Genomic DNA, 26,867 nt, shown 5'->3' on the forward strand with positions numbered 1-26,867 from the left:
TTAATAATAATAGCCTATAGTCCACAACACTGTGTTGCCTTCAGGATACTGTAGGAAATTTATGAACTAAAACAGGAAAAGCATTAGGCTCTTTGAGTTACTGACAGATTTTAGGAAATAAAATATTATTGATTTGTGGAAATAGAATCAGATCTATAGTTACATAACATTGTTTAGTAGGCGAATCACAATTTCAATAGCCTAGTGATAGAAAGTATACAGAGGTACTGAGTATAACTACTTTATATAGGTACTTCTAATAGTCTACTTTTCGTTATAACAGTTACAGATCATTGACACACAAAACAGTCTTAATAAGTATTAATGAGCTGCAGCATTAATGCGTCATAATGTGATAATAACATAAAGACCAGTGTTTATTCCACATGATTAATCATTTCAGTAGCCTATATTTTGTTGATACTTTCTGAATGAAATGAAAGTTTCTGACTCCGCCCCACCGAGACGTCCAAGTATAAAAATCACATGGGTTCACTAGCTATAGTTTTAAAGTCAAATTAAAATCCTTCTGTTAAATATAATGTTTATACTGTAGCCTATATCCTATTTAAGTCATTTAACTTCCAGAAACTCTTTAGAAATATTATATCTGTGCTCCCATTTGACTTGACAGTCTGACCTGTACCCGCCTCTCCGAGACGTCCCAACAGTAAAACCAAACGCACCTATTTCCAGAACTACGGCAGCCGGCGCGGTCAGAACTAAGCTAACGGGGGGAGAGCAACAGGAAAGTAACAACAACAGCGTGTCCGTGTCCGTGGGTTTCTCTTCTCTTCTGGATAAAGTTCTGGTTCTGTTCACGCTGCGTTCACGGTCCGGTGGCCGGGGTCCGGTAGCTTCACCTCGGCCTCTGCGTCGTCCGCAGCCGCAGCGGCGGGGTGGTGTTCGGTACTCGGTACTCTTCGGTTGTGTTCGGTTGTGTTCGGTATGGAGCTGTAACTAGGTCCGGGTTCCCCAGCAGCAGCAGGATGTCCGGCAGCAGCAGCAGCAGCGGGACCAGGTTCGAGTCCAGGTCCGGGTCCAGGTTCAGGTGGACCGTGGTGGTCCTGACCTGCCAGCACAAGGACAGCGTCTACTCCTTCCAGAGAGGTGAGGAGCAGAGATATAGAGATATATTATACTGGTGAGGAGCATCTGCTCACTTTACGATCTTTGTCCGCTGTAGTTGTAGTTACACCGAGCGGCCTGAGGGGGCGCTGACGGACAGAACCATAGACATATATCTCTACCGAGCTAAACTCTCCGCTAATGTTACTGTTTTGATTTTTTTTTTTTTAAGAAAGGAAGAAAGAAAGAAAATGTGATTTTTAGAATTAATTTATTGTTTTGTTGTGGGCCACATTGACAAATAAAAAAATCACAAACGTAATGTTATGACTTTTTTCTCGTAGGAAATGTAGACTTTATTCTCGTACATTTACGACTTTATTCTCGTAATGTTATGACTTTTTTCTCTTGGAAAAGTACGACTTTATTCTCGTAAATTTACGACTTTATTCTCGTAAATTTACGACTTTATTCTCGTAAATTTACGACTTTATGCTCGTAATGTTATGACTTTATTCTCGTAAATTTACGACTTTATTCTCGTAAATTTATGACTTTATTTTTTTTTCTCAATGTGGCCCAAATACTCCGTCGTAAGATACCTATATATAAATATAAAAAATATACTACTATAGTATTTATATATTTATTACTATAATTTCAGCCACAGTTTTCTGAATGTGAACAACAAAGGTTTGAAATCAAACACTTAAAAAAAACAAATGAGGTGAAATTTAGTTCATAAGAACTAATAATTAAAACCTAATAATAATTCATAATTGATAGTTAATATAATACAAATACATTAATGGATTATTTAAGTTAATGAACATAAACTAACTCATCTCTCTGACTGTTGGTTGAATAAAATAAGACATTTGAACACATCTGCTTATGGAGAACTGATCAGAACAGAAGTGTTATTGATAATGAAAATAATCAATATGGATCCAACAATGTGTGAATGAATGTGTGTGTGTGTGTGTGTGTGTGTGTGTGTGTGTGTGTGTGTGTGTGTGTGTGTGTGTGTGTGTGTGTGTGTGTGTGTGTGTGTGTGTGTGTGTGTGTGTGTGTGTGTTATTAATATATTAATATGATATTTAATTGACTTTATTAATCGTCGTCAAGGTCAAAGACGCAGGACTCAACTGTAAAATCATTTAAATGGGTAAAACTGTTTCTACAACGGCCATTTTGAATTCTAAAAACTAATCAGAACAGAAGTGTTATTGCTCAATACAGATCTAACAATGTGTTTATTTGAATAAGAGATGATGTTATAGATAGTAAACTGTGTGTGTGTGTGTGTGTGTGTGTGTGTGTGTGTGTGTGTGTGTGTGTGTGTGTGTGTGTGTGTGTGTGTGTGTGTGTGTCTCTGTGTGTGTGTGTGTGTGTGTCTCTCTGTGTGTGTGTGTGTGTGTGTGTGTGTGTGTGTGTGTGTGTGTGTGTGTGTGTGTGTCTCTCTGTGTGTGTGTGTGTGTGTGTGTGTGTGTGTGTGTGTGTGTGTGTGTGTGTGTGTGTGTGTGTGTGTGTGTGTGTGTGTGTGTGTGTGTGTGTCTCTCTGTGTGTGTGTGTGTGTGTGTCTCTCTGTGTGTGTGTGTGTGTGTGTGTGTGTGTGTGTGTGTGTGTGTGTGTGTGTGTGTAGAGCTGGAGTTGCGGCAGCAGCGTGGTTCTCTGTGTGAAGCAGCGCTGGTTTTGACGGTGAGGGACCGTCAGGAGCCTCTGGGCAGCGGCGGAGCGACGCTCAACGCTCTGCTGGTGGCGGCTGAACACCTGAGCAGCAGAGCTGGACACACGGTGAGGAACCGGTCTGGACCGGTCTGAACCGGTCTGAACTGGACTGTACTGGTCTGTACTGGTCTCTACTGGTCTCTACTGGTCTGGACCGGTCTGTACTGGTCTCAGATTGAAATGAATGAAGAGAGTGACAGTGTAACCTTCTGATCTTTACTTTACTTTACTTTATTGGTTTATTTGGGTGGGACAGTGCACATTAATGAACATATAAAAACATGTAAATGTGCCGGATTGTAGCAGCTAGTGCTAGTTTCCATCCAGAGTCCCAAAAATATAAAAACAGTACAGTGACAATAAACATAGTATTATAAACGACATAACAATGCCGACAACAAGGACATAACAAGACGACTATAACGGGATAAAACATTGACATTTTGACAACACTTCCATGGGTAGGGGACTGAGAGATAAAGTGCAGAAGTGCTAAAGTGCAGGAGTGCATGGGTACCAATGTAACATCCCTTGTTCTCTTTTAGTTTTTTAGTATGTTTTTTATTTGAACTTGTTTTATGAGTATTTTAAACTATTTATTGCACTCCCCGCACTTTCTCTTTTTTCTCTCTCTCTCTTTTCTCTCTTGGATACAGTATGAAGGATCCCCCTTGAAAACGAGGTGATCCACCTCAAGGGGCTTTTCCTTTAAATAAAGTTGATATATATGTGTGCCAGTGTTGCTACTGTAATGTATGTATTATGTTTTACAAGTACAAAGCAGCTGTATTATGCCCAAGACAAATTTCCCTCCCGGGACAAATAAAGTTTATTTGATTTGATTTGGTACCAGGTTGTATTGCACGATGCCCGTACACACAGTTGCACAAGCAGGAGTGTGTAGATATTGCAAGAGATGTGATACATAATAGTAATTATACTACTAGAACCAAAAAATACGTACACAGAAAAAAAAACATTGTGTACAATTGACTGAAAAATAAAGACTCAAATGGTACCCCGACAGTTGTTCTATCCACCACTTTATTTTCCCATGATCCATTGCGTCACACCATAACAGAAGTGGGTTTTAGTAGCATTCTAGTGAGCGGCTAACTGGTAGCGTTAGCGGCTAACTGGTGGCGTTAGCCACCAGTTCTAGCGAGCGGCTAACTGGTAGCGTTAGCGGCTAACTGGTAGCGTTAGCGGCTAACTGGTAGCATTAGCCACCAGTTCTAGAGAGCGGCTAACTGGTAGCGTTAGCGGCTAACTGGTAGCGTTAGCCACCAGTTCTAGCGAGCGGCTAACTGGTAGCGTTAGCCACCAGTTCTAGCGAGCGGCTAACTGGTAGCGTTAGCCACCAGTTCTAGCGAGCGGCTAACTGGTAGCGTTAGCGGCTAACTGGTAGCATTAGCCACCAGTTCTAGCGAGCGGCTAACTGGTAGCGTTAGCGGCTAACTGGTAGCGTTAGCCACCAGTTCTAGAGAGCGGCTAACTGGTAGCGTTAGCGGCTAACTGGTGGCGTTAGCCACCAGTTCTAGCGAGCGGCTAACTGGTAGCGTTAGCGGCTAACTGGTAGCGTTAGCCACCAGTTCTAGCGAGCGGCTAACTGGTAGCGTTAGCGGCTAACTGGTAGCGTTAGCCACCAGTTCTAGCGAGCGGCTAACTGGTAGCGTTAGCGGCTAACTGGTAGCGTTAGCCACCGGTGTAGGTACCAAATGTGGGGGCTCCGGGCTGCCAAAACCGTTTTGACTAAATCTGATGTTTGTTAAGTCTAGAAAACGAATTATTGAACAAACATTACTATTTCTGTGTGCACGTTTTTGTAATTAGTCATGGTTGTTGTAGTTGTTAGCTTTACTGCTGCTGACAGCTAACAGCAGCAGCTAAGCTAACAGCAGGACGTCAGCTGTTAAAACCCTCCCGTTGTGGGACACGACATGAAACTACTCCAGTTAGCTCAGTCATGTTGGAACTAGGATCCGCTGGAATTTTTTTTTTTTCATGGGCCGTTTATTGAGTTGTTGTTTATTGACAATGCTAATGGCTAACAGCTAACGGTTAGCCCAGCTAATCTAAAATGTTTGTTCAACAATTGGTTTTATAGACTTCATTAACATCAGAGTAGTGATATAGTGATATAGTGACGTGAAAATGTGACATAAAGCTAAAACCTCGTCTGTATTGTTCTCATTAAAATGAGGTGATGATTATAAATAAAGTCATCACGGCCGATGTCTATCAACCAGTCTATGCTATCAACAATACAGCTACGGTGGAATGGAGCGTCATGTCTGGTTCTGTTCTGGTTCTGGTTCTGATCCAGGTGGTGACGGCCGACGTCCTGGACGATGCTCACATCCTGATCCTCCACACGGTGAGTCCAGTCCAGATGTTGTCCTGTCCTGTGTGTGAGTCCAGCTGCTGACAGGTGTTTCCTCCTCAGGGCCGGGACTTCCCCTGGAGCTCCTGCAGCAGAGCTTTCTGCTGGCTGCCCCGAGACCAGGACCGGGACCAGGACCGGGACCAGAGAGTCCAGGCCCCGGTCTGCTGCCTGGACCTGCTGCTGGACCTGCTCAGCTCACAGGTCGGTCTGTCTGGTCCAGCTGATACCGGATCAGTCTGGTCCACCTGACCTGGGATCAGTCTGGTCCACCTGACCTGGGATCAGTCTGGTCCACCTGACCTGGGATCAGTCTGGTTGGAAATAATGACGTGCGCCGACATTTAAATTCCTTCCAGTTCAGTGTTACATTAGGTGAATTGACATTAACGTGATTGAACCCAGTTACTGTGTGTTGACCTTTACTTTGAATACCAACCACACCAGGTAAAAACAACATTCCTCTGCACCAAACTAAGTAAATAAACTAATAATAACTAAGTGAACTAGGTGAGTTTCCTTGTGTGGATCCGCTCCGACACTGACCTGGGATCAGTCTGGTCCAGCTGAGTTCTCCGCTGCTCAAAGTCAAAGTCAACTTTATTTGTCTCCCATGGGAGAAATTCGTCTTGGGTAGAGCGCCGTGCTGCCGGCACAATCATCACAATAAAACACATTAACATAAAAACACAGAGTCATCATAAAGTGCAGTGTGCCACTGAAGCAGACATCAATTAAAAAGTACACACGTACTAACAAAGTGCACATACATTCATTCACATTGCTGTTCCGTCTCTGTCCTCAGGTCTGTCCCGGTTCTCCTCCCGGTGTCTGGGTCTGCAGCACCGACGCCGTCCTCCGCTTCCCTCCACACTTCGGTCAGTATCGTATCGTAGTGCTCCGAGCCGCTGTCGCCGCTCACAGCTACAGACAGTAGCCATGTTTCCATCCAAAGTGATTCGAATTACTGGGAAATGCGCATTAAAAGAAATTCGAATCATGTGTGTTTCCATCCCCCCCGCCCTCCCGGCCGGACGGACGGACGGTCTGATTTGAACACATTAGCGCGATTTAGCGCATATGTTTATTACCGTCATAACGCGACCCGTGTGTGTGTGTGTGTGTGTGTGAGAGAGAGACTTTATTAATGATAAACTCTGGACGCGCTGGTTGATAAGTTTGGTTTTTACTGAGGAGGAACTATGAAGAACTGTGCAGTAATCACATATGAAGGTGTGTGGGGGCTTTTATTTTGCCGTGGCGATGCGCCACAATTAATTAATTGTTGTGTGACAGCGGAAACCCTGATGTTGTCTTGTGAGTGAACTGCAACACGGGAGCAGATGGGGTGAAAGTGGCTCCGTCACACTTGATTCGCATACAGCTGTTTCCATCCCATTCGAATCAACCAAAACCCGGCCATAGCAGCGTATTTCATTTTGTGCGAATCAGGGGATTTTAATGCGAATCACGGCGTTTCCATCATAATTTTCCGATGCGATACATCTCGATGCATCTAAACAGCTGATGAAAACGCACCTAATGTTGTATTGATCAGTGCTTCTCGAAGTTCTCACCTCTAGAATTTTTTAAAAACGAGAAGATTTTTTAAAAAATTTATTTAATTTTTTTTTTTTGGGGGGGGGGGGGGGGTTTACGTGCTTTTTCTAGAATTTTTTTTTTTTTTAGAATTTTTCAAACTTTTTTTTGAGAAATTTTACAATTTTTTCCTTTTTTTTAAAGATTTATTTATTTTTCTATTCTTTTTTAAAACTTTTTTGGAGCAATTTTACCTTCTTTTTTAAGAATTTTTCAAACTTTTTTTTGAGAAATTTTACAATTTTTTCCTAGAAAATTTGTAATATTACGTTTTTTCTAGGATTTAAAAAAAAATTTCATTAAGATTTTCTTTAGAATTGTTTAGAACTGTTTTGAAGAAATTTTAACAGTTTTTTCTAGATTTTTTTTTTACTTTTTTTTTTTTAGAATTACATTAGAAAAAAAATATAATTTTTTTTTTAGAAATTTTACCACTTTTTTCCCCAAAATTTCAGGCCATTGACCCAAATTTGAACATACATCGACTAAAAAAACTAATGTTCTTCAGTCTCAGAACAAATATTTGTGTATTTCTGGTGTTTGTTTAAAAATGTTGCCCAATTGTTGTAAAAAGTTTCAGAACCACTGGTGTAGATCTATAATGTGTGTGTGTGTGTGTGTGTGTGTGTGTGTGTGTGTGTGTGTGTGTGTGTGTGTGTGTGTGTGTGTGTGTGTGTGTGTGTGTGTGTGTGTGTGTTAGCTCTCTCCTGGGAGGGTTTCTCCGGCGTCCGGGTGCTGGCGTTGCCAGGCGACGTTTCCTACGCGGCCGATCACGGAGTCTACCTGGCCGACCCGCAGGTGCTCTGATGTTTCTCTTCATCTACATTTTGATGTTTTTTATACAATATTGATCATAACTAACAGTTTTTACAACATTAACCTGTGATGAGGTGCGTTTGTTTTGCGTCCCAGGGTCGGGTCACAGACATCGTCTACAAGGGGACGAAGGAGCAGATCCAACGAGCCCTGATGCCTGATGGGAAAGTTCCACTGGTGCGTGTTCAGGAAAACAAACGCTCCTTTTAATCCTGGTGAAGCTTCACTTTCTTAAAGGGCCAGTTCACCTTTAAAGTCTCTAAAACTCTGTTGAACTCTGACATCAGAGACGTGTTTATATTAAAGCAGAAGTAAGCGATATTTTTGTGTTAAAGCAGATATCAGTGGAATGTTTTTGTTAATATAAGTCCTAAATAGTCCTATTTTCCGTCAGCAATCACTTACATGAAGTATTTCAGCCTAAACACGAGTCTCTCCGTCACTCTGCTCTGCTGTAACCCGAGGAGAAAATTTTCCTTGTGGGATACAAGTGTTATCCAATGAGGGGAGAGAACGGCATGAAGGGCTGTGTGTGCAGCCAAGGGATGCGCGTGAATGTGGTGACGTAGCACGAGGACCAATTGATGCCTGACAAGGGCGGGGGCTGCTAACTCATGGTGCGTTCAAAGAAACTCGTACTTTGTGTTTTTCCTTCCTGTGAAGTCATACCAGTTCGATCTGGTACGAGTTCACGGGTCGGAAGTAACGAGTGGCCGTTATAGGGAACTTTCACAGACAACAGGACGGTAAAAACACGAGCTACGGGTTACCTGGAACGCTACCAAGTCGTAGTTGTGACTTGAAGCTGTAACTTACGGTTTCAAAAGCCTGCCTTGAACGCAGCATTAGCCGAAACGGCCGCGAAGCTGATATCTGCTTTAAACTAAGTCTTAAATAGTTGTATCTTCCGACAGCAATCACTTCTATAGAGTGTTTGGTCTGAAACACGGGTCTGTCAGTCACTCTGCTCTGCTCTGAGCCCAGGAGAAAACTTTCCTTGTATCCTACAACCTTTATCCAATGAGGAGAGAGAACGGCATAAAGGGGCAGTCCTCTCTGTGTGTGCAGCCAAGGGATGCGCCTGAATGTGGTGACGTAGGGACGAGGACCAATAGATCCATGACGAGGGCGGGGGCTGCTAAATCCATCTGCTGACAAGACGTTATGGTGCGTTCAAGGCAACTCGTAACTCGTGTTTTTCCGACCCGTGAAGTCGTACCAGTTCAATCTGGTACGAGTTCACCGGTCAGAAGTTACGAGTGGCCGTTATAGTGACTTTCACAGGTAAAACAGGTCGGAAAAACACGAGTGGGTTGCCTGGAACGCTACAAAGTCGTAAGTCGTGACTTGAAGCTGTAACTTACTGTTTCAAAAGCCTGCCTGGAACGCAGCATTAGCCAAAAGACCGGATCGCTTCCTTCTGCTTTAAATTGTATTATTTATTATTTAAAGAGACAATGAGGAGTTTTGTAAAAGTGAAGTGTTTCCACACTACATTTATGAGCCTCCGCACCGTGAAATTCTTTGACCGGGTCAAGACAGACTCATGTTTTCATTCATCAAGAATTAAAGTCAGAGGTTGGAAGACCATCACATACCGTCGTAGTTCCCACCATAAACGGAGATTCGGCGGTGTTATTCTCATGACTCGCCACGAAACCGAAAGTAAAGAAACGCTGGTCGGCTCGCCCAGCATTTCCACCACCACTAATAATAACAAAATAACCATAGAGACAAAACCATAGATTTATCTAAAATGGACCATTAACAAGTGGTAACGGAGATTCATCCACATTAATATCAGACTTTTTTTATAACCAATTACAAACTCCTCGTTGTCCCTTTAATTGTATCAGTTCATATTTAAATGTGATGATGACACAGTCTGAACCGGCCTATCCGCTGCTCCGTGTCGTCAGGTGTCCGGTCCGGTCTTCTTCAGCCGGTCGGTGTCGGAGAAGCTGCTGCAGACTCACGTGTCTCCTCCTCTGGACGGCTGCACCTACCTGGGCCTCGACTCTGGAGCTCCGCCCCTCCAGGTAGAAACTAATAAAACACAGGAATGGTCCTTTAAAGGGATAGTTCACCCAAAATTGAAATTTCATTGCTCATTATCTCCTCCCCCTCATGTGGACTAAGGGCTGGGAGAAGTTTCAGAGTCCTCCGTGGCTTCTCTGAGTTATAGGGGGTCTCGGCGTAGCAGTGCATGTCCATATGACGGTTGCAAATGGATACCAACTGTCTTCGTAACAAAAAGACACACCAAAAAACATCCAAAAACCTCCAAGAGGAACTTCGAGAAGCTTCCGCTACAAAACAAGCTTGAAATATTGACTTGTTTAATTTTTTCCGGGACAATTTCTCATGTCGGGGCTTCAATACAAGAGGGACATTACAGACGAGCAGCATGGAGGTATTTGGATGTTTTTTGGTGTGTCTTTTTGTTACGAAGACAGTTGGTATCCATTGACAACCGTCATATGGACATGCACTGCTACGCCGAGACCCCCTGTAACTCAGAGAAGCCACGGAGGAAATTTAAATTTTGGGTGAACTATCCCTTTAAAGGGTTGAAAATAGAAGTTAAAAAGTGAAAACATCGACTTATCGTGCTCCTGTCCGTCCCTCAGATCTCTCTGTTCCTGGACGTGTTGAAGTGTCTCTGCTCAGATCTGACTCAGGATCAGTTTGTGAGTGAGGAGCGCGGCGGCTGCAGTTCGGCCGCGGGGCCACGGGGGGCGACGGTGAGGAGCGGCCGGACGGAGCTGTGGAGGATCCTCAGAGGAACTCCCCTCAGTCTGGGTCCGTGACTCCTCCACTCCTAGTCCGTTTTATTTCATATCCATGTTTCTAATCCGACATCTGACAAAATTAAAGGACAATTCCGGGCAAATTCAACTCTGGGCTGTATTTTCTAGTGATGTGCGGATCGATACTGAAATATCGATACTTCTGATATCAGGTCTGTGTGCTCAAAAATCGATTCTCAAATGAAAATATTGATACTTTTGATACTTCATACTTGTGGTAATGTATATCATTAACAGGAACATGGTGGAAAGTAACTAAACTATTGAGACCTTGTCTAAATGACATGCAGTTTTTAGGAACTACTTTTTCTTCCGCCTAGGTAAGTGCGTAATGCGTAACCCGCTGCTCACTCAACAGTCAGTCTTTCTGTGTAGAGTCAATGGCGGATCGTAAGAGGAGTCATGTGTGGAGCTATTTCAGCTCCACAAACAGCGAAGACAGATATCTGTGGGAAAATTATAAATAATTTTATAAATATTTTGGTTTAATGGTTTGATTATTTTACAGTATGTTCTTTTTTTAGTGTTTGAAACACAATTTTCACATATTTTGGATGATTGTGTGAGTCCTCTGTTTTTTCTGTTGTTGTATTAGCTTGGCTATATGGTAAACGAGGCAGCTACCTCAATATACTTCAGAGTTTAAAATAAATAGATACATATGTTACTCTGATGTCTTGTATCCTTAGGAAGCTATGACTTGAAATACACTACTTTTTTTCTTTCTTTTTTTTTTTAAGATTTACCAGGCTCATTAGGTGCATTTGCACAAAGTATCTGTATCGGATCGGTATCGCCGATACCAGCCTGAATTTTACTCAGTATTGGATCGGAAAGGAAATTTGTGGTATCGAACATCACTAGTATTTTCCTAACATTTTAGGTCTAACAGAATGAATCTGAAGGTTTTCAGTTTAATGTCTCCTGTGTTGCGGTAGTTATGGTCTGTCCCCGCATCGCCACGGCAGCGATGAATGGGAGCGGATTGAAGTTCTGCTGTTTAGGCTGTTTCCATCCCTCAAAGCCACAGACAGCGTCAGATGGAGACTCAAACATGCAGCCAGAAGTTTATTTACTTCAAGCAAGCCGACATGTTTGTAAAACTAGATCTAATTCAAAGTCTGGCGGAGTCGAGACCCAAGTTGATGCTCGGTGTGTTCAGGTGCAGTGGGAAGCTCCCGTTTGTGTCATAAACACAGGAATATCAACTCTTGACTTGCTTCAAGTAAATAAACTTCTGGGTGCATGTTTGAGTCTCCATCTGACGCTGTCTGTGGCTTTGAGGGATGGAAACAGCCTAAGCAGCAGAACTTCAATCCGCTCCCATTCATCGCTGCCGTGGCGACGCGGGGACAGACACAACTACCGCAAAACAGGAGACATTAAACTGAAAACCTTCAGATTCCTTCTGTTAGACCTAAAATGTTAGGAAAATACAGCCCCGAGGTGAATTTGCCCGGAATTGTCCTTTAACTGACTCATTTAACTCTCGTCCTCACAGTTTACGTCCCCGGCGGTTGCTATGACTACATGACTCTCTCTGGGAAGCAGCACGTCGCCCGACTCACCGGCGCCGGGTCCGACAGGAACGCTCTGTCCCACGTCCAGGTGACTTCCTGTTTCCTCAGCGTCGCCATCGTCTCCTAATCCAGTGGTTCTCAAACTGTTTACATCAACGACTGACTCCCTAAAATAAATGAGACCAAGTTCAAAACAAACACCAGAAATACACAAATATTTGTGTTGAGACTTAAGAACATTACCTTTTAGTCAATGTACGTTCAAATTAGGGCCAATGGCGTGAATCTTTGGAAATATTGTTGAGAAATTTCTAGAAGAAACTGGTACATTGTTCCCAAAAATGTTTTCTAGAAAAAAGTGGTAAATTTCTCAAAAATTACACACACAAAAAAGTGGTAAAATTTGTTAAAAATAAAAATTACAAAAAAGAAGGAAAAGATAAATCAATAAGAAAAAAAAGTGGTAAAAAATTATCAAAAACAAAAGTAAAAACAAAAAAGATTTCTTCCCCCCAAAAAAAAAAAGTTAAAAATTTCTAGAAAAAAGTGGAACATTTCTCAAAAAGTAAAAAAAAAAAATAATAATAATAATAATAAATTGGTTTTAAAAAAAAATTACTAAAAAAAAAAAGAAAGTAGTAAAAAATTTCTCAAAAAGTTAAAAAAAAAAAAAAATATCTAGAAGAAATTGGTAAAAATTACTAAAAATTGGTCAAATTTGTGAAACATAAAATAAAATTCATAAAAAGAAAGTAAAAGAAAAATCAATAAGAAAAAAAAAGTGGTAAAATTTTCTCAAAAAAGAGTAAAAAGGTAAAATCTGACATCACTTCCTGTTTCCTCCGTTCAGACGGCGAGCGCCGTGAGTCCGGGAGCTCGCGTCATCAACAGCGTCCTGGAGGGAGACGTCACCGTGGCGACGGGAGCGGTGGTGCAGCACTGCCACCTGCAGGTGAGGAGCGGTGACATCACTGGTGACATCATCACACAGCTTCAGGGTCGTTGTTGGTGTTCATAGATATATACTGACTAGATGGCGCCTTCTGCTTCTCAGCGTACGTCAACACGGCGGCCATCTTGGTCCGTGGTTTCTGACCATAGACATATAAACGTCTGACCAGCAGTCAGACCCTTGTAGAACACATTTCAGTGTATTTATGCATGTGGGTGTGTGTCTGAGTATCTAAGTGTATAATATTTTTTTGTTGTTGTATCATAAATATCTGTCTGACATTTATAATAAACCAAACGGCTTGAAAATCAGTTGAATATTCGGTGAGTTATGGTGATTTTAATGGTTGATAGACGTCTGTAGACACGGCTTCCCCCGAACCAAGATGGCCGCCGCGTTGACGTATTCCACTCAATAGAGCTGCCTGGGAACGCAGCATCTAGTCAGTATATCTATGGTTGTAGTAATGACCTCTGACCTCTGACCTCTGACCTCTAGGGGCCGCTGCTCGTCCCCTCAGGCTGTTTACTCTCCGGCCTGCGGCCCTCGGCCAATCAGAGCCTCAGGACGCTGAGCCTGGCCGATGACATCATCATCCAGGGACACAGCATCGAGCTGGGAGCGTTGAAGCTGAACGTGTTCACGGTGACGGGAGCTCACGACCAGCTGGAGGTGAAATACTCATAGATTATATAGATTAAATAAATATTCTAGGCCTGTAACGATGCACCAAAGTCACGATTCGATTCGTATCTCGATTTCTGACCCACGGTTCGATACACGATTTGATTCAATTCTAATTTTTTAAGGTTAAAAAAAGAAGAGATTTTGGTAGCAAAAACTGGATTAGCCTATTTATTATAACAAATATATAACAATAACAATTGACCTATGGCTAAGCCACGCCCCCAAACACGATGAGCCAATCACAGTGCACATAGCTAGCCCATACACTGGGACATTCTCTGCTTCCACGTCCATTGAAATGCATTGCAGTTAGTCAGTTTTCATTCGTTTTTATATGTTTTTTCTTGACATTTTAAGTTTTAAATGGTCAAACGGTGTTCATGGGGTACATGCAACTCTGACACTAGGTATCCTGAGAGGCCACGGGGGGGATTTTTTTTACCTTTTCCCAAGCCACATCTCAACCGAGAGAAGTGTCTGCTCTGGATAAAGTTATGCAGTAGACCACAACACCAACTAAACCTGGATAAACTGAACAAGGATGTCTACATCTGTTCTAAGTTAAGTCAACAACGTATTTGAGGCAACATATTGTCAGAGATGTTTAGATGTTAGCCAGTATCACAACTAAGCATAAAGCCCGCTAGCTTAATGCTAACGTATAATGTAAAACTCCATAGACAGGCTAACAGAAATTAGCCCGTCCCTATCGACAGCCATAGCGGTAAAGCTAAGTGAAGTCTTGGTGACTTCCAGATGATATTTAATCTTTCTGTCTCCAAAAATCATCAATTGCCTCCTGTGAAATGTCTCTACTGTGACAGCTGTTGCCATAGCAACTGTCACCGAATGTTGACTGTTTGTCCCAGTGAGTGGAGGGGGCGGGGCTTAGCCAGAGGTCAATTATAACTTCACCCAACATTAGCCAACCAAAATCTCATTGGTCGATTGGTCACAGAAAAAAAATTTGAAAAGGGCCAGATACAGGAAGTCGTGACAATCACTCACTGACGCTGTCAGTTTTTTTGTTGTTGTTGTGTTTTTTTGTTTTTTTTTACATGGCACGGCCGGTCCGGTCCTTACTTTTTTTCCCTTGTCAAGAGCGACTTTTTCCGATGTTGACTCCCAAGTGGAAGCACGTATCACGGGGGGGTCGCGAGCCCTAATTATAATAATAATAATAAATTAAAAACAAAGAAACTATTTTCTTTTCTCGAACAAAATACTGTTAAAAAAAATAAACAGAACTTACAGTAACTCCATTTTGGAGACTATTTAGAAAGGTGATGATAATTCTAGGGGCCCAGCGCCCAGTGGGGCCCATAAAAAACCCCAGTAGTCTAATCTTTGTATGACTGATTTATTCTGCGTAAGACCCTGACTAATACTCATAGTACACTGTAAAAACTCAACATCTTTCCAAGAATATTTGTCTTATTTCTTGTCCAAATGTCTCATTTCTAGTCAAAACTAATCTCTTTCCACTTAAAATAAGACTCATTACCTAAAAATTTACTTGTTTTTAGATAATTTTCACTTAAATTCACAATAAATACAAAAATCTGCCAGTGAAAGTAAGTTTTTTGTGCTTGTAATAAGGCAGAAAAACTTGCTCCACTATCAGATTTTTCTACTTATTCCAAGTGAAAATCTGCTTGAAAGAAGTAAAAAGTGTCTAAAGACAAGCCGCTTTTAATATGATGAGTCTTATTTTAAGTAGAATGAGATTTGTTTTGACTAGAAATGACATTTTGACTAGAAATAAGACAAATATTTTTGCTAAGATACTTGAGTTTTTGCAGTGTAATGCTGCATTAGCATCAAAACAAAGAAGGCTAAATAAAAAACGATAATACATACATAGTTAAGAAAAAAAAAGGAAAAGTTAGGGGGAGGGGCCCACTTTAGTATTCTTTAAGGGGGCCCAGAATTCCTAGCAACGGCCCTGAACACAGCCACGGAGCGTTGGAATGGGATGGGTGTGTCGCGGTTCTGCCGTTTCATTGATGACACAGGTTCGTGTCCTAGAGTGTCACGGTTTCGATTTCGACACGTGTATCGTTACAGGCCTAAAATATTACACAATAAACTACGACCAACGTCGTAACAGTCTCCTCCTCCTCAGGTCTCCTGTGATGACAGTAACTCCTCCTTCCTCAACCAGTCATGGAGTCTTTTCTACAGCAGGACGGGAATTCAGTAAGACTTTTATTTTGAAAACTTAAAGGATGAGAAAGTTAATATGGACGGAAAATAACAAAACTCTTCTTCCTCCTCCTCCTCCTCCTCCTCCTCCCTCTTCCTCTTCCTCCTTTCTCCTCCTCTTCCTCTACATCCTCCTTGCTCTTCCTCCTCCCCCTCTTCCTCCTCTTCTTCCTCCACCTCCTTCCTCCTCCTCCTCTTGTCCTCCTCCTCCTCCTCCTCCTCCTCCTCTCAGACCAGAGGAGCTGTGGATCAGAGGAGAGCGTCGCTGCCTCCTCTCAGCTCGTCTCTTCCCGGTGCTCCACCCTAGAGGAGGAGCAGTGGGTCTGGAGGAGGGGGTCGGCTGGCTGCTGGGTGGAGGAGGAGGAGGAGGAGGAGGAGGAGGAGCAGGAGGAGGCGGCGGCTGCCCTCAGAGGTGGAGGGAGGCGTGGAGGCTGTCCCTGAAGGAGGTGCTGTCCCTGACGCAGCAGGAGGAGGAGCTCCGGTGGAGGGAGGAGCTGCAGCTCCTGGCGGGGAGGAGGCGCGTGTCCGAGGCCCTGAGGAGGCGCTCCGACGCCGGGCTGCTGCCTTGCTTCAGGGCCGCGGTGCTGGGAGGCCAGCAGGAGGCGCTGCTGCAGACACTGGACAGCAGTGAGTCACACAAGAGTTCAGACGCTGGACATTCACTCGTTAGTTAGGGCCACGGGCCATCGCACCGGGCACTGGCCGGTTTTGATTATATATGAAAACGTGCGGTTCGATCGGGATCGGTGTGCTATTACTTTTCTCAACAGTTTGCGAATTTACGTCGCGAAAAACTGCGCAAAATTTTGCATTGAAGTCAATGGGACGGGCGGAAAAAAAAGAGCGAAAAAGACATCATTGGAGTTTAACAAACGTCTACTGCTCAGGCATACTTTCACCTAGAGACTCCATTTAAATTTTAAAGTCCCCCTCCCGCGACCCTTTTTGGTTATTTTAAAGCATTCTCTGTGATCTTTAAATTGTGAATATGAAGTTTTTAGCCCAAATCACAAAACCTGTTCCATTTCCCAGGGCTCTCCTTCTGCACAGCACCAGCAGCTCATTAGCAATGCACCTCTGGAGGGGGGGGCGGAGACTGCCCCGCCCAGCCACCTCCTCTCACCCCCTGCTCACTGACAGCTGGACATTGTACAATTACAGATTCAGCGCGTTTAGCGTAAAACTCCACACTGGGATTCGATCCCAGACTGGAACATAGTCCTTGCTCACAGTGCAAGCAAGTTCAAAATATTGAACTCAAGCGAATTACTCGCGCGAATGCCGCGAGTAAAGACAATTATACCAGCGAGCAAACTTGAGCGAGTAGAGCGAGGTGAATATTTTACTTGCGCCCGGTGTGAACGCACCGTAAGGATTCCAGTCATGTACCAGAGATATTTGATTGTTTTCTGAGTGTTTGTTGTGGTTGAAAGAATTGCCCCCAAGGGGTTAACGTTGTGGCTATCGCTAGCGCCGGGTAGCCATGGTAACTCTGGTTTGCCTGCATCAATTTTGCATTTTTTTTGCAACGATTTAGGGGTCAAAAATGGACGGAATTCTCCTTCAGGACAACGATTTAAGGGCCAAAAATGACCAGAATTCTCCTTTAACTCCTTCTTGTTCTTTCCTTCAGTTGCGGCGGGCAGCGGGGAGAAGGGGGCGGAGCTTGGAGCAGACCTGGGCGTGTCCGCTCGCTGTCTGTCGTGCATCGCCGACGTGCTGGTGCTGATGGCGGGGGGCCGCGGCGGGCTGCGTAGCGGACCGGCCGCCAACGAGGCGTGGAGCTCCGCCTACTCGCTGCTGGAGGGGGGCGACCTGAGGGGCGGGGTCGAGGCGCTGGCGGCGCAGCGAGCCCATTGGCTGAGCAGACCGGACCTGCTGGTGCGGGCGGCGCGGCACTACGAGGGCGCCGGACAGGTGCTGCTGCGCCGCGCCGTGATGTCATCGCAGAGGTTCATCTCCATTGGTCAGGGGGAAGCCCCGCCCCTCGGCCAGTGGCAGGAAGTGGAGTGTCCGGCCAGACTCGACCTGGCAGGTGATTCCACAGGAAGATTCTCAGTCCGGGTGGGAGAAAAAATCCATTCACATAAGAATTGTTCCCTCTCAGGTGTTTTACTGCTCCACCTTTTTGCTCAGAAGACAAAAAAAGTTGCACTCAAATATCCCCGACTAGTTTACTGTTCATTTCAGAGGAGAAAGTGTGGAGTGGACAATGTTTCCATCCCTCTATTTCATTGTTTGGAGCCCATTGGCAAAACATAACAGTTACAATTTTGCAAGCTCTCACTCACTCACACTCACACAGACACACACACACACTGTGGTCTGTAGTGCAACTACGATTTAAGTTTTTGCTTGAGAATTATTATTACTGTTCATATCAAGAATGCTTCAGTGCCAAGAGTTGATGACACCAACTTGATGTTAGTTAGTTTTTGACATAATTGTTCATATGGCAAAAAATGCAAACTCTATTTTGCCAAAACAATATTGTGTTATCTTATATTTTGTTATCATGAACTGTTACTGACCTAGATATGGGGTAACCAAGGTAATGGGTAATGTTGTCAAAATAATCTGTTATTAATCATTATAGTAATAGCCAATTGTATTGATATTTGGAGTTGTAGAGGTGAGGCCACAGCACCAGCATGTGGATGTACTGTGTGTTCGCTTAAGCTGTCGATCAAAGTCGCTCAAGCAGGTCATCAGGGGAGTTGAATTTCTGTTCAGGAGTTTTGAAAATTAGGGGGAACATTGCACAAATGTATTGCGATATTTTTTTTTGACGATTTTTAAATCAATTTTTTTTTTAGATTTAAAAAAATATATATTGTGCAATGTGCATTTGATCGCCTTTTTTACATACAGAGAGTCCAGGTTTTGAAAAGGTTTTAAGTTCACTTTATAATGGAGTATGTTAGTTTATAGGCTCCTACAGTGTTTGTGTGCAGATAAATGTTAAAAAGCAGCAGTTTACCTCCGTCTATATCTAATTTTGTCAGAAAGGTTTCAGAAGCCTGTTCTTTCTATACTATTTTATTTTTGCCTCTTTTATGCAGTCCAGGCTTTTGAAAAGAAAGTAAACATATATATTGCTGCTGAATAAATCTTAAAAACTGACTTACATGTGATGTGCATTTTTGGGGGTAATATAGTTCCTGTAATAGTCTGTGGACAATCATAATCATTCACTGCTGTTAAAGACTAAAAATCCAGAAAATCTGCAATATCGTAGAATCGCAATTTAAATTGAAGTGGCATCCAAAAATTCATAGAAGAATCGAATCGGGAGAAAAGCGTATTGTCCCAGCCCTAATCCTCAGTGACCTTTGACCTGTGATGTCATGGTGTGTTTCAGGCGGGTGGAGCGACACGCCGCCCATCGCCTTCGAACACGGCGGCTCGGTGACCAACGCCGCGGTCCGGGTCGACGGGAAGCGTCCGATCGGAGCGAGAGCCCGACGCATCGCGGAGCCCCGCCTCCTGCTGGTCGGCCACACCGGGGGGAGGGACAGCGGCGTTGCCATGGAGACGGCGTGCGACAGTCTGGACGACCTGAGGGACTACTCTCAGCCGCACGCACCCGGTACGAGACGGACTGTTATCACTGTTTATGTTTTCAAAATAAAAGTCTTGTACTTCTTCTTATACACTGCTCAAAAAAATAAAGGGAACACTGAAACAACACATCTTAGGTCTCAATTAATGAAAAATTGCAGTTTAAAATCGTTATTCAATATATAGTAGAGTGTTGAGAACAAAATAACATAAAAATGATCAATGTAAATCAAAATTATCATCCCAGGTTGATTTCACACAGGTGTGATATACTTGGAGTTAGAATGTGGTGTTTAAGTGTTCCCTTTATTTTTTTGAGCAGTGTATATAGTATATAGTATATGTGTATCGAGTTAAATTAAGTTGTAGAACTGTGTTTTTTTACTTGAAGAAATATGTTTTTTGTTTCTGAAGCATGGTGTATTTATTCGATAGGTGCATTTCTTATTTGTGAAACAAAATGCATTAGTTTGTGAATTATGTTTTGTATTTGCAAAACACACAGAGTTTGTTTGTGAATCGTTGGGCGTGAGTTTAGAGTTTAGAGTTTATTTATTTAGCACACATTTAAATTCAATGGTGCAAGGAGGGAACGAAGCCGGTTGGCTCGTACATAAGTTCCACCCCTATAACAAATTACAACAAGACAAATTTCAATGGCTAACAAATAAACATAGAGAAAAGGAGATATAAAGTGCATAGATAATCAACGTTATATGAGCAAAATGAACAGAAATGAGAAAAAATAGTAAACATGCTTTGTGGGTTTGTGGAGTTTTGGCAGTAATTTAACTCCATATATGTGTGTGTGTGTGTGTGTGTGTGTGTGTGTGTGTGTGTGTGTGTGTGTGTGTGTGTGTTCCAGGAGCGCTCCTGAAGGCCGTGTGTGTGTGCAGCGGCCTGGTGTCCCTCTCCTCCCAGCATCCTTTGGGGCAGCAGCTGATGGAGCGGTGGGGAGGGGGGGTGGAGCTCCACAGCTGGTCGGTGCTGCCCACTGGATCTGGACTGGGTGAGAATAGAAAAGGCACCGAGGCTCTGACCTCTACAGCTGCGCGTTTCTTCTTCTTATTCATCTTCCGTACCAAATTTCAGTTTGTAACTTCCTATAGTTTTGAGAGGACCCAGAAAAATTATATATCAGAACATGCAGGTCGATTGGGATCAGTGTGCTATTTCTTTTCTCTACGGGTACGAATATTTCCCGCAATTCAAGTTCTGAAGATTTTCTCAGAGAATGAATGGGAAGAGGTACAACAAATTATTGGACTTTTTCAGAAGTCTACTACTCACGCATACTTTTACCTAGAGACTCCATTTAAACTGTAAAATGTAGACACAAGTCTTGTCTATTGGTGTGTTAATCCATGTTTCGATAGGTATTATACTTTTTGATCAATCACTGTTCAATGACCATGATCATTTTAGGAGACATGTTGAGATTATAATGGATGTGTATTGGGCGGAATGTTCGTGTCAGCTAGTAGGAGAAGTTGTCTGAAATTGTCTGAAACCTTTCTCTTTCCACGCTGCTCACGGCCACAATGTACACTCTACACACATGATTTCTTCCACAGTTGTAGACAAACTTGTCCTCTCTCTAACAATGTGTTCAACAAAGCAGAGAGACTTAAAGAATTTAAACTGTGAGCCTCTGAGTGCGACCATGTCTCTCTCTGCTCCTCATTGACTCTAATACAAAGATTTTCTGAGAGAAGCAGAAGGAACTCCTGTTTTAAGCTCGCAAGTGTTTCCAAATTATTTACTGTAAAAACACCAAAATCCTGTGTCTGTCTGATCAGCTCTGTCTTGACCTTAAGATCGTGGGTTTGATTCCCATGTTGTTGACAGAGATAGCACCCTCCGTGAAATGTTCTAGTTGTTGTTACTGTAGTTTCTTGTTGTGGCTGTTGTGATTTTAATCTTGTTCATATTTAATCATCCTTCTTTACTGTGTTTCTTCTCCTGTTGTTGTTGTTGTTGTGTTGCAGGGACCAGCAGCATCCTGGCGGGGGCGCTGTTGGCTGCAGTCTACAGGTGCACAGGTCGCACCTACAACACAGACTCACTGATCCACGCCATCCTCTACCTGGAGCAGATCCTCACCACAGGTGTGTGAGTCTGGACTTGGTTGGACTGGGTTGGGTTCGACTGGGTTGGGTTGGACTTAGTTGGGTTGGGTTGGACTTGGTTGGACTGGGTTGGACTGGGTTAGGTTGGTTGGACTTGGTTGGGTTGGGTTGGGTTGGACTGGGTTGGGTTGGACTTGGTTGGGTTGGGTTGGACTTGGTAGGACTTGGTTGGGTTGGACTTGGTTGGGTTGGGTTGGACTTGGTTGGGTTGGACTGGGTTGGACTTGGTTGGACTGGGTTGGGTTGGACTTAGTTGGGTTGGACTTGGTTGGGTTGGGTTGGACTTGGTTGGGTTGGACTTGGTTGGACTGGGTTGGACTGGGTTGGACTGGGTTGGACTTTGTTGGGTTGGACTTGGATGGGTTGGGTTGGGTTGGGTTGGGTTGGACTTGGTTGGGTTGGACTGGGTTGGACTTGGTTGGGTTGGGTTGGGTTGGGTTGGGTTGGACTTGGTTGGGTTGGGTTGGGTTGGACTTGGTTGGGTTGGTTTGGACTTGGTTGGGTTGGTTTGGACTTGGTTGGGTTGGGTTGGGTTGGGTTGGACTTGGTTGGGTTGGTTTGGACTTGGTTGAGTTGGGTTGGGTTGGACTTGGTTGGGTTGGTTTGGACTTGGTTGGGTTGGTTTGGACTTGTTGGACTTGGTTGGGTTGGGTTGGACTTTGTTGGGTTGGACTTGGTTGGGTTGGGTTGGACTTGGTTGGGTTGGGTTGGGTTGGACTTGGTTGGGATGGGTTGGACCTGGTTGGGTTGGGTTGGGTTGGACTTGGTTGGGTTGGTTTGGACTTGATTGGGTTGGGTTGGGTTGGGTTGGGTTGGGTTGGGTTGGACTTGGTTGGGTTGAACTTGGTTGGGTTGGTTTGGACTTGGTTGGACTTGGTTGGGTTGGGTTGGACTTTGTTGGGATGGGTTGGACTTGGTTGGGTTGGGTTGGACTTGGTTGGGATGGACTTGGTTGGGTTGGGATGGACTTGGTTGGACTGGACTTAGTTGGCCTGAGCTGGACTAGACCAGGTTCTGTGTTGCCTCTCTGTCTGGACTGAACCTCTCCCCCCGTGTGCAGGTGGGGGCTGGCAGGACCAGGTGGGGGGTCTGGTGGGTGGAGTCAAGGTGGGCCGGTCCCGAGCCTCGCTCCCTCTGCAGGTGGAGGTGGAGCGTCTCCGTCCTCCTCAGGACTTCCTGGTCTCTCTGGACCAGCACCTCCTGCTGGTCTACACCGGGAAGACGCGTCTGGCCCGCAACCTGCTGCAGGTCAGTGTCCTGTCTCCGTTTCCATGGCGTCGATGATGTAATGGTGATGTAATCTTGCAGTCAGGAAGAAGGTACAGAAGCATCAAAGCAAGAACCACTCACCTGTTGAACAGCTTCTTCCCCACAGTGATCAGACTCCTTAACAAAAGAATGTGAATTAACTGATTTTTTAGAGTGTTTATCTAATGATAACTTTTATTCTCTTTTATTTATGATCATTCATTTTATATGTTGTTTTTAATTACACATGTTTTACTTATTTATTGTTGAAATTAATGCACTGGACTTGATCTCGAACGGTGGATGTGTGAAACATAATTTCGTTTTTATGTGACGCATAAGAATGACAAATAAAACCTATCCTATCCTATGTAATGATGATGCAATGATGATGCAATGGTGATGTAATGATGATGTAATGATGATGCAATGATGATGTAATGGTGATGTAATGATGATGTAATGATGATGCAATGGTGATGTAATGATGATGTAATGATGATGGTTGTGTTTAGGACGTGGTCCGGAGCTGGTACAGCCGTCTTCCCTCCATGGTCCAGAACGCTCAGCAGCTGGTCGCCACGGCAGAGGAGTGCGCTAGAGCGTGTTCACAGGGTGAGACACGACACACACACCTACACACACCTACACACACCTGTCCACTCCTACACACACCTACACACACCTGTCCACTCCTACACACACCTACACACACCTATACACACCTACACACACCTACACACACCTACACACACCTACACACACCTACACACACCTACACACACCTACACACACCTACACACACCTACACACACCTACACACACCTACACACACCTACACACACCTACACACACCTACACACACCTGTCCACTAGGGCTGTGGTTCTCTGGACTTGCAACAGATACTTAAAACTATAAATTATCATTTGACTGAGTGACCTTTACAGACATAATTATCATTTTACTAAAAGACTGACCGGAGCCATCAGGCCAAGCTGAGCTAAGGCATTTTTCCCAATTTTATTTTATTTTATTTTTTTAATTCATGTTTTTTTTTATTGATTCCTATTCAACATTTTACATATACAATTTTCCAACAGTATGAAACATTCCTATACTTCTCCACCAGGGAGCAGAGACACAGATAGACAGACATTCTCAAAGAAAGTTACAATAGAGTAAATGTGAAGAAAAACAAAAAGGAATTCTAATCCCATATGTTTTAAATTAAATTAAATTAAATTAACATTCGCAGATTTGATTCTTGTGTCGGACGTCTTAGTTTGGCCAATCAGTGGCCGGCAGTCCGCTGATGTCACATTTGGTTGGGTTGGGTTGGACTGAGCTGGACTAGACCAGGTTCTCTGTTGCCTGTCTGTCTGGACTGAACCTCTCCTCCATATGTTTTAATGAGAGTTTGTTCATATTTTAATAAGAAGCCACATTCTGATGGTTTTGATTCACTCTCCTTTTGTCTTTTTAAAGACAAACTCAAAGCTCCCTGTGTTTGTTTCAGTGGACAGTCTCCATTAATTTCTTAACTGGGCTTTTATTGTAAAGTCTCCAACAGGAAGATGGTGTCAAACAAAAAAAAGTGCAATGTTCAGTGTAAAGCGACTTTTGAAATCACATATTTGCCCTTAGAACCGTTAATAAATGTGCAATGATGCAATTAAAAAGGCTATTTTTTTATTTCAGTCAAATTGGTTTGGGACTTTTTTGCCCCCCACATCTCACATCTGGGAAGTGCAGGGGGGCAAAGGGTTCCTCAGGGTTTCTCCTGTGCCCCGAAAAGGTTGATAAACACTGCACTATGGGGTGGTGAAATAAATCGATTATTGATTATTAGCAAATATTGTTTGGACGATTATGAATCGATTATTAAATTTCCAAAAAAAAACAAGTTACGTCTACACTATAAAAATTAAAAGCGCAGTGAGGTCTAACACAATAAAAGACTAGTTCAGTAATTGGGCAGCCGACTGTTTTTTACTGGTGCAATGAGTTTGTGGTGTTTTAGTTTACTGTCACAGTCAAATGTGAGATCAATAATCTGCAGTAATTGAATATGGTATGGCTGATGGTTGGTCCAGGCTCTCTGTCGGGTCTGGGCCGCTGTCTGGAGCGCTCGTGGCAGCAGAAGAAGCTGATGGCGCCGGGCTGCGAGCCGGCCTCGGTGCGGACCATGATGGAGGCTCTGAGGCCGCTGGTCCTGGGTCAGAGTCTGGCCGGCGCCGGGGGGGGCGGCTTCCTCTACCTGCTGACCCGGGAACCACGGCAACGGGAGGCGGTGCTGCACGTCCTCAACAACACACCGGTACGTAGCCTACTGCAGGGCCGGGAATCAATGTTCCCTCTAATTTTCAAAACTCCTGAGCAGAAATTCAACTCCCCTGATGAGCTGCTGGTGCTATGGCCTCACCTCTACAACTCCACATATCAATACTATTGGCCTATTACTATTATGATTAATAACAGATTATTTTGACAACATTGCCTAGGCTGCTCCATATCTAGGTCAGTTATAGTTAATGACAACAAAATACAATATTGTTTTGGCAAAATAGAGTTTGCATTTATTGCCATATGAACTGAATTATGTCAAAAACTAACTAACATCAAGTTGGTGTCATCAACTCTTGGCACTGAAGCATTCTTGATATGAACAGTAATAATAATTCGCAAACAAAAACTTAAATCGTAGTTGCACTACAGACCACAGTGTGTGTGTGTGTCTGTGTGAGTGTGAGTGTGAGTGAGAGCTTGCAAAATTGAAACTGTTATGTTTTGCCAATGGGCTCCAAACAATGAAAGAGAGGGATGGAAACATTGTCCACTCCACACTTTCCCCTCTGAAATAAACAGTAAACTAGTCGGGGATATTTGAGTCTGCAACTTTTTTTGTCTTCTGGGCAAAGAGGTGGAGCAGTGAAACACCTGAGAGGGAACAGTGGTGGGAATCTTTTACTATTTCACGATTAGATTAGATTCTGATTTTTGGGGCTACGATTCGATCCAAAATGGATTTTCGATTCAAAACGATGTGATTTGTGCTTCAGTCTGTCGGTGTGAAAGGATCCTCATGATCTACTCCAGTCTGCTTTACAAGACAGAATGACTAAATAATAATAATAATACATTTTATTTATAACGCGCTTTTAATCAAATCAAATCAAATCAACTTTATATATATGGCACTTTTCATATGTTGTAACACAAAGTGCCTCACAGAGGATAAAAACAAAACAAAACAAAACAAAGACGCTTACATTAAAATAAGAAACAATGCAGCATAACAACACAATTAAAATACTGAAACAATGTGGAAGGTCTAAAAGAGATATGAGACAGGGTGGAGAGTCAGAGATGTATCATTTACAGATTAAAAGCCAGTTTGAAGAGGTTTTTAGGAGTGATTTGAAGATGTGAGGGTCTGTACAGTCTCTGATGGGCTGGGGGAGTGACTAAAGTGAAGACTAAAGTGTCTTTTTCACATTTATTGAGTTTTAAACATTTATCCATGCTTAGATGGAATTGTTGAAACTGTTGCATAAAAGCAATATCACATATTGTTTAAGTAACAAAATGAAAAGTGCCTCTTTATTTAAAACAAACAGTGCAGTTAAACAGCTGCCTTTTAAATTCTAAGGAAACGGAGGCTGACAGCAGCAGATTTGTTTCATTTTTTTATTTTTTTAAATCAATTTTGGGACATTTTATCATCATCATCATCATCATCATCATCATCATCAGCTGCTCTGCTCTGTTGTGGTTCTGTTTCAGGGTCTGGGAGACTTCAGTGTTCACACCGTAGAGCTGGACATGGACGGGATCACAGTCCTGCCACCGGCCTGAGGAACCTGGTTCCTGGTTCTTTCCTTGGTACCGAGTTGAGCCGATACTAAAATGTGACATCATCTGACCGCCGGCCACTGATTGGCCAGACTGAGACGTCCGACACAAGAATCAAACATGCAAATGTTAATTTAATTTAATTTAATTTAATTGAAGACAAGGCAAGGCAATTTTATTTGTATAGCCCATTTTTACCACCAGTTTGTCTCAAAGGGCTTTACATCCCATAATAACAACATCCTCTGTCCTTAGACCCTCACATCCACTGAGGAAAAACTCCATAGAAAAAAGCCCCTAAGTAC

General features: G+C 43.3%; 1 protein-coding gene across 1 annotated transcript; it reads left to right on the plus strand.

Annotated features, from left to right (window-relative positions):
* The first annotated feature begins 928 nt into the window (after positions 1 to 928).
* Positions 929 to 26,565, plus strand: fcsk (fucose kinase). Its single transcript, XM_085780306.1, has 23 exons — positions 929 to 1,110; positions 2,714 to 2,865; positions 5,126 to 5,176; positions 5,246 to 5,386; positions 5,988 to 6,060; positions 7,482 to 7,579; positions 7,694 to 7,774; positions 9,517 to 9,636; positions 10,228 to 10,399; positions 11,909 to 12,015; positions 12,778 to 12,879; positions 13,378 to 13,551; positions 15,692 to 15,765; positions 16,004 to 16,122; positions 16,162 to 16,398; positions 17,405 to 17,806; positions 19,133 to 19,360; positions 20,198 to 20,341; positions 21,321 to 21,440; positions 22,522 to 22,709; positions 23,225 to 23,324; positions 24,804 to 25,027; positions 26,494 to 26,565. The coding sequence occupies exons 1-23, from the start codon at positions 990 to 992 to the stop codon at positions 26,563 to 26,565; spliced, it is 3,300 nt and encodes a 1,099-aa protein (XP_085636432.1). The 5' UTR covers positions 929 to 989.
* The last annotated feature ends 302 nt before the right edge of the window (positions 26,566 to 26,867 follow it).

This window comes from Trachurus japonicus, chromosome 6, assembly GCF_045865225.1.
Source record: "Trachurus japonicus isolate A0001 chromosome 6, Traja_1.0".
NCBI classification, from domain to species: Eukaryota; Metazoa; Chordata; class Actinopteri; order Carangiformes; family Carangidae; genus Trachurus; species Trachurus japonicus.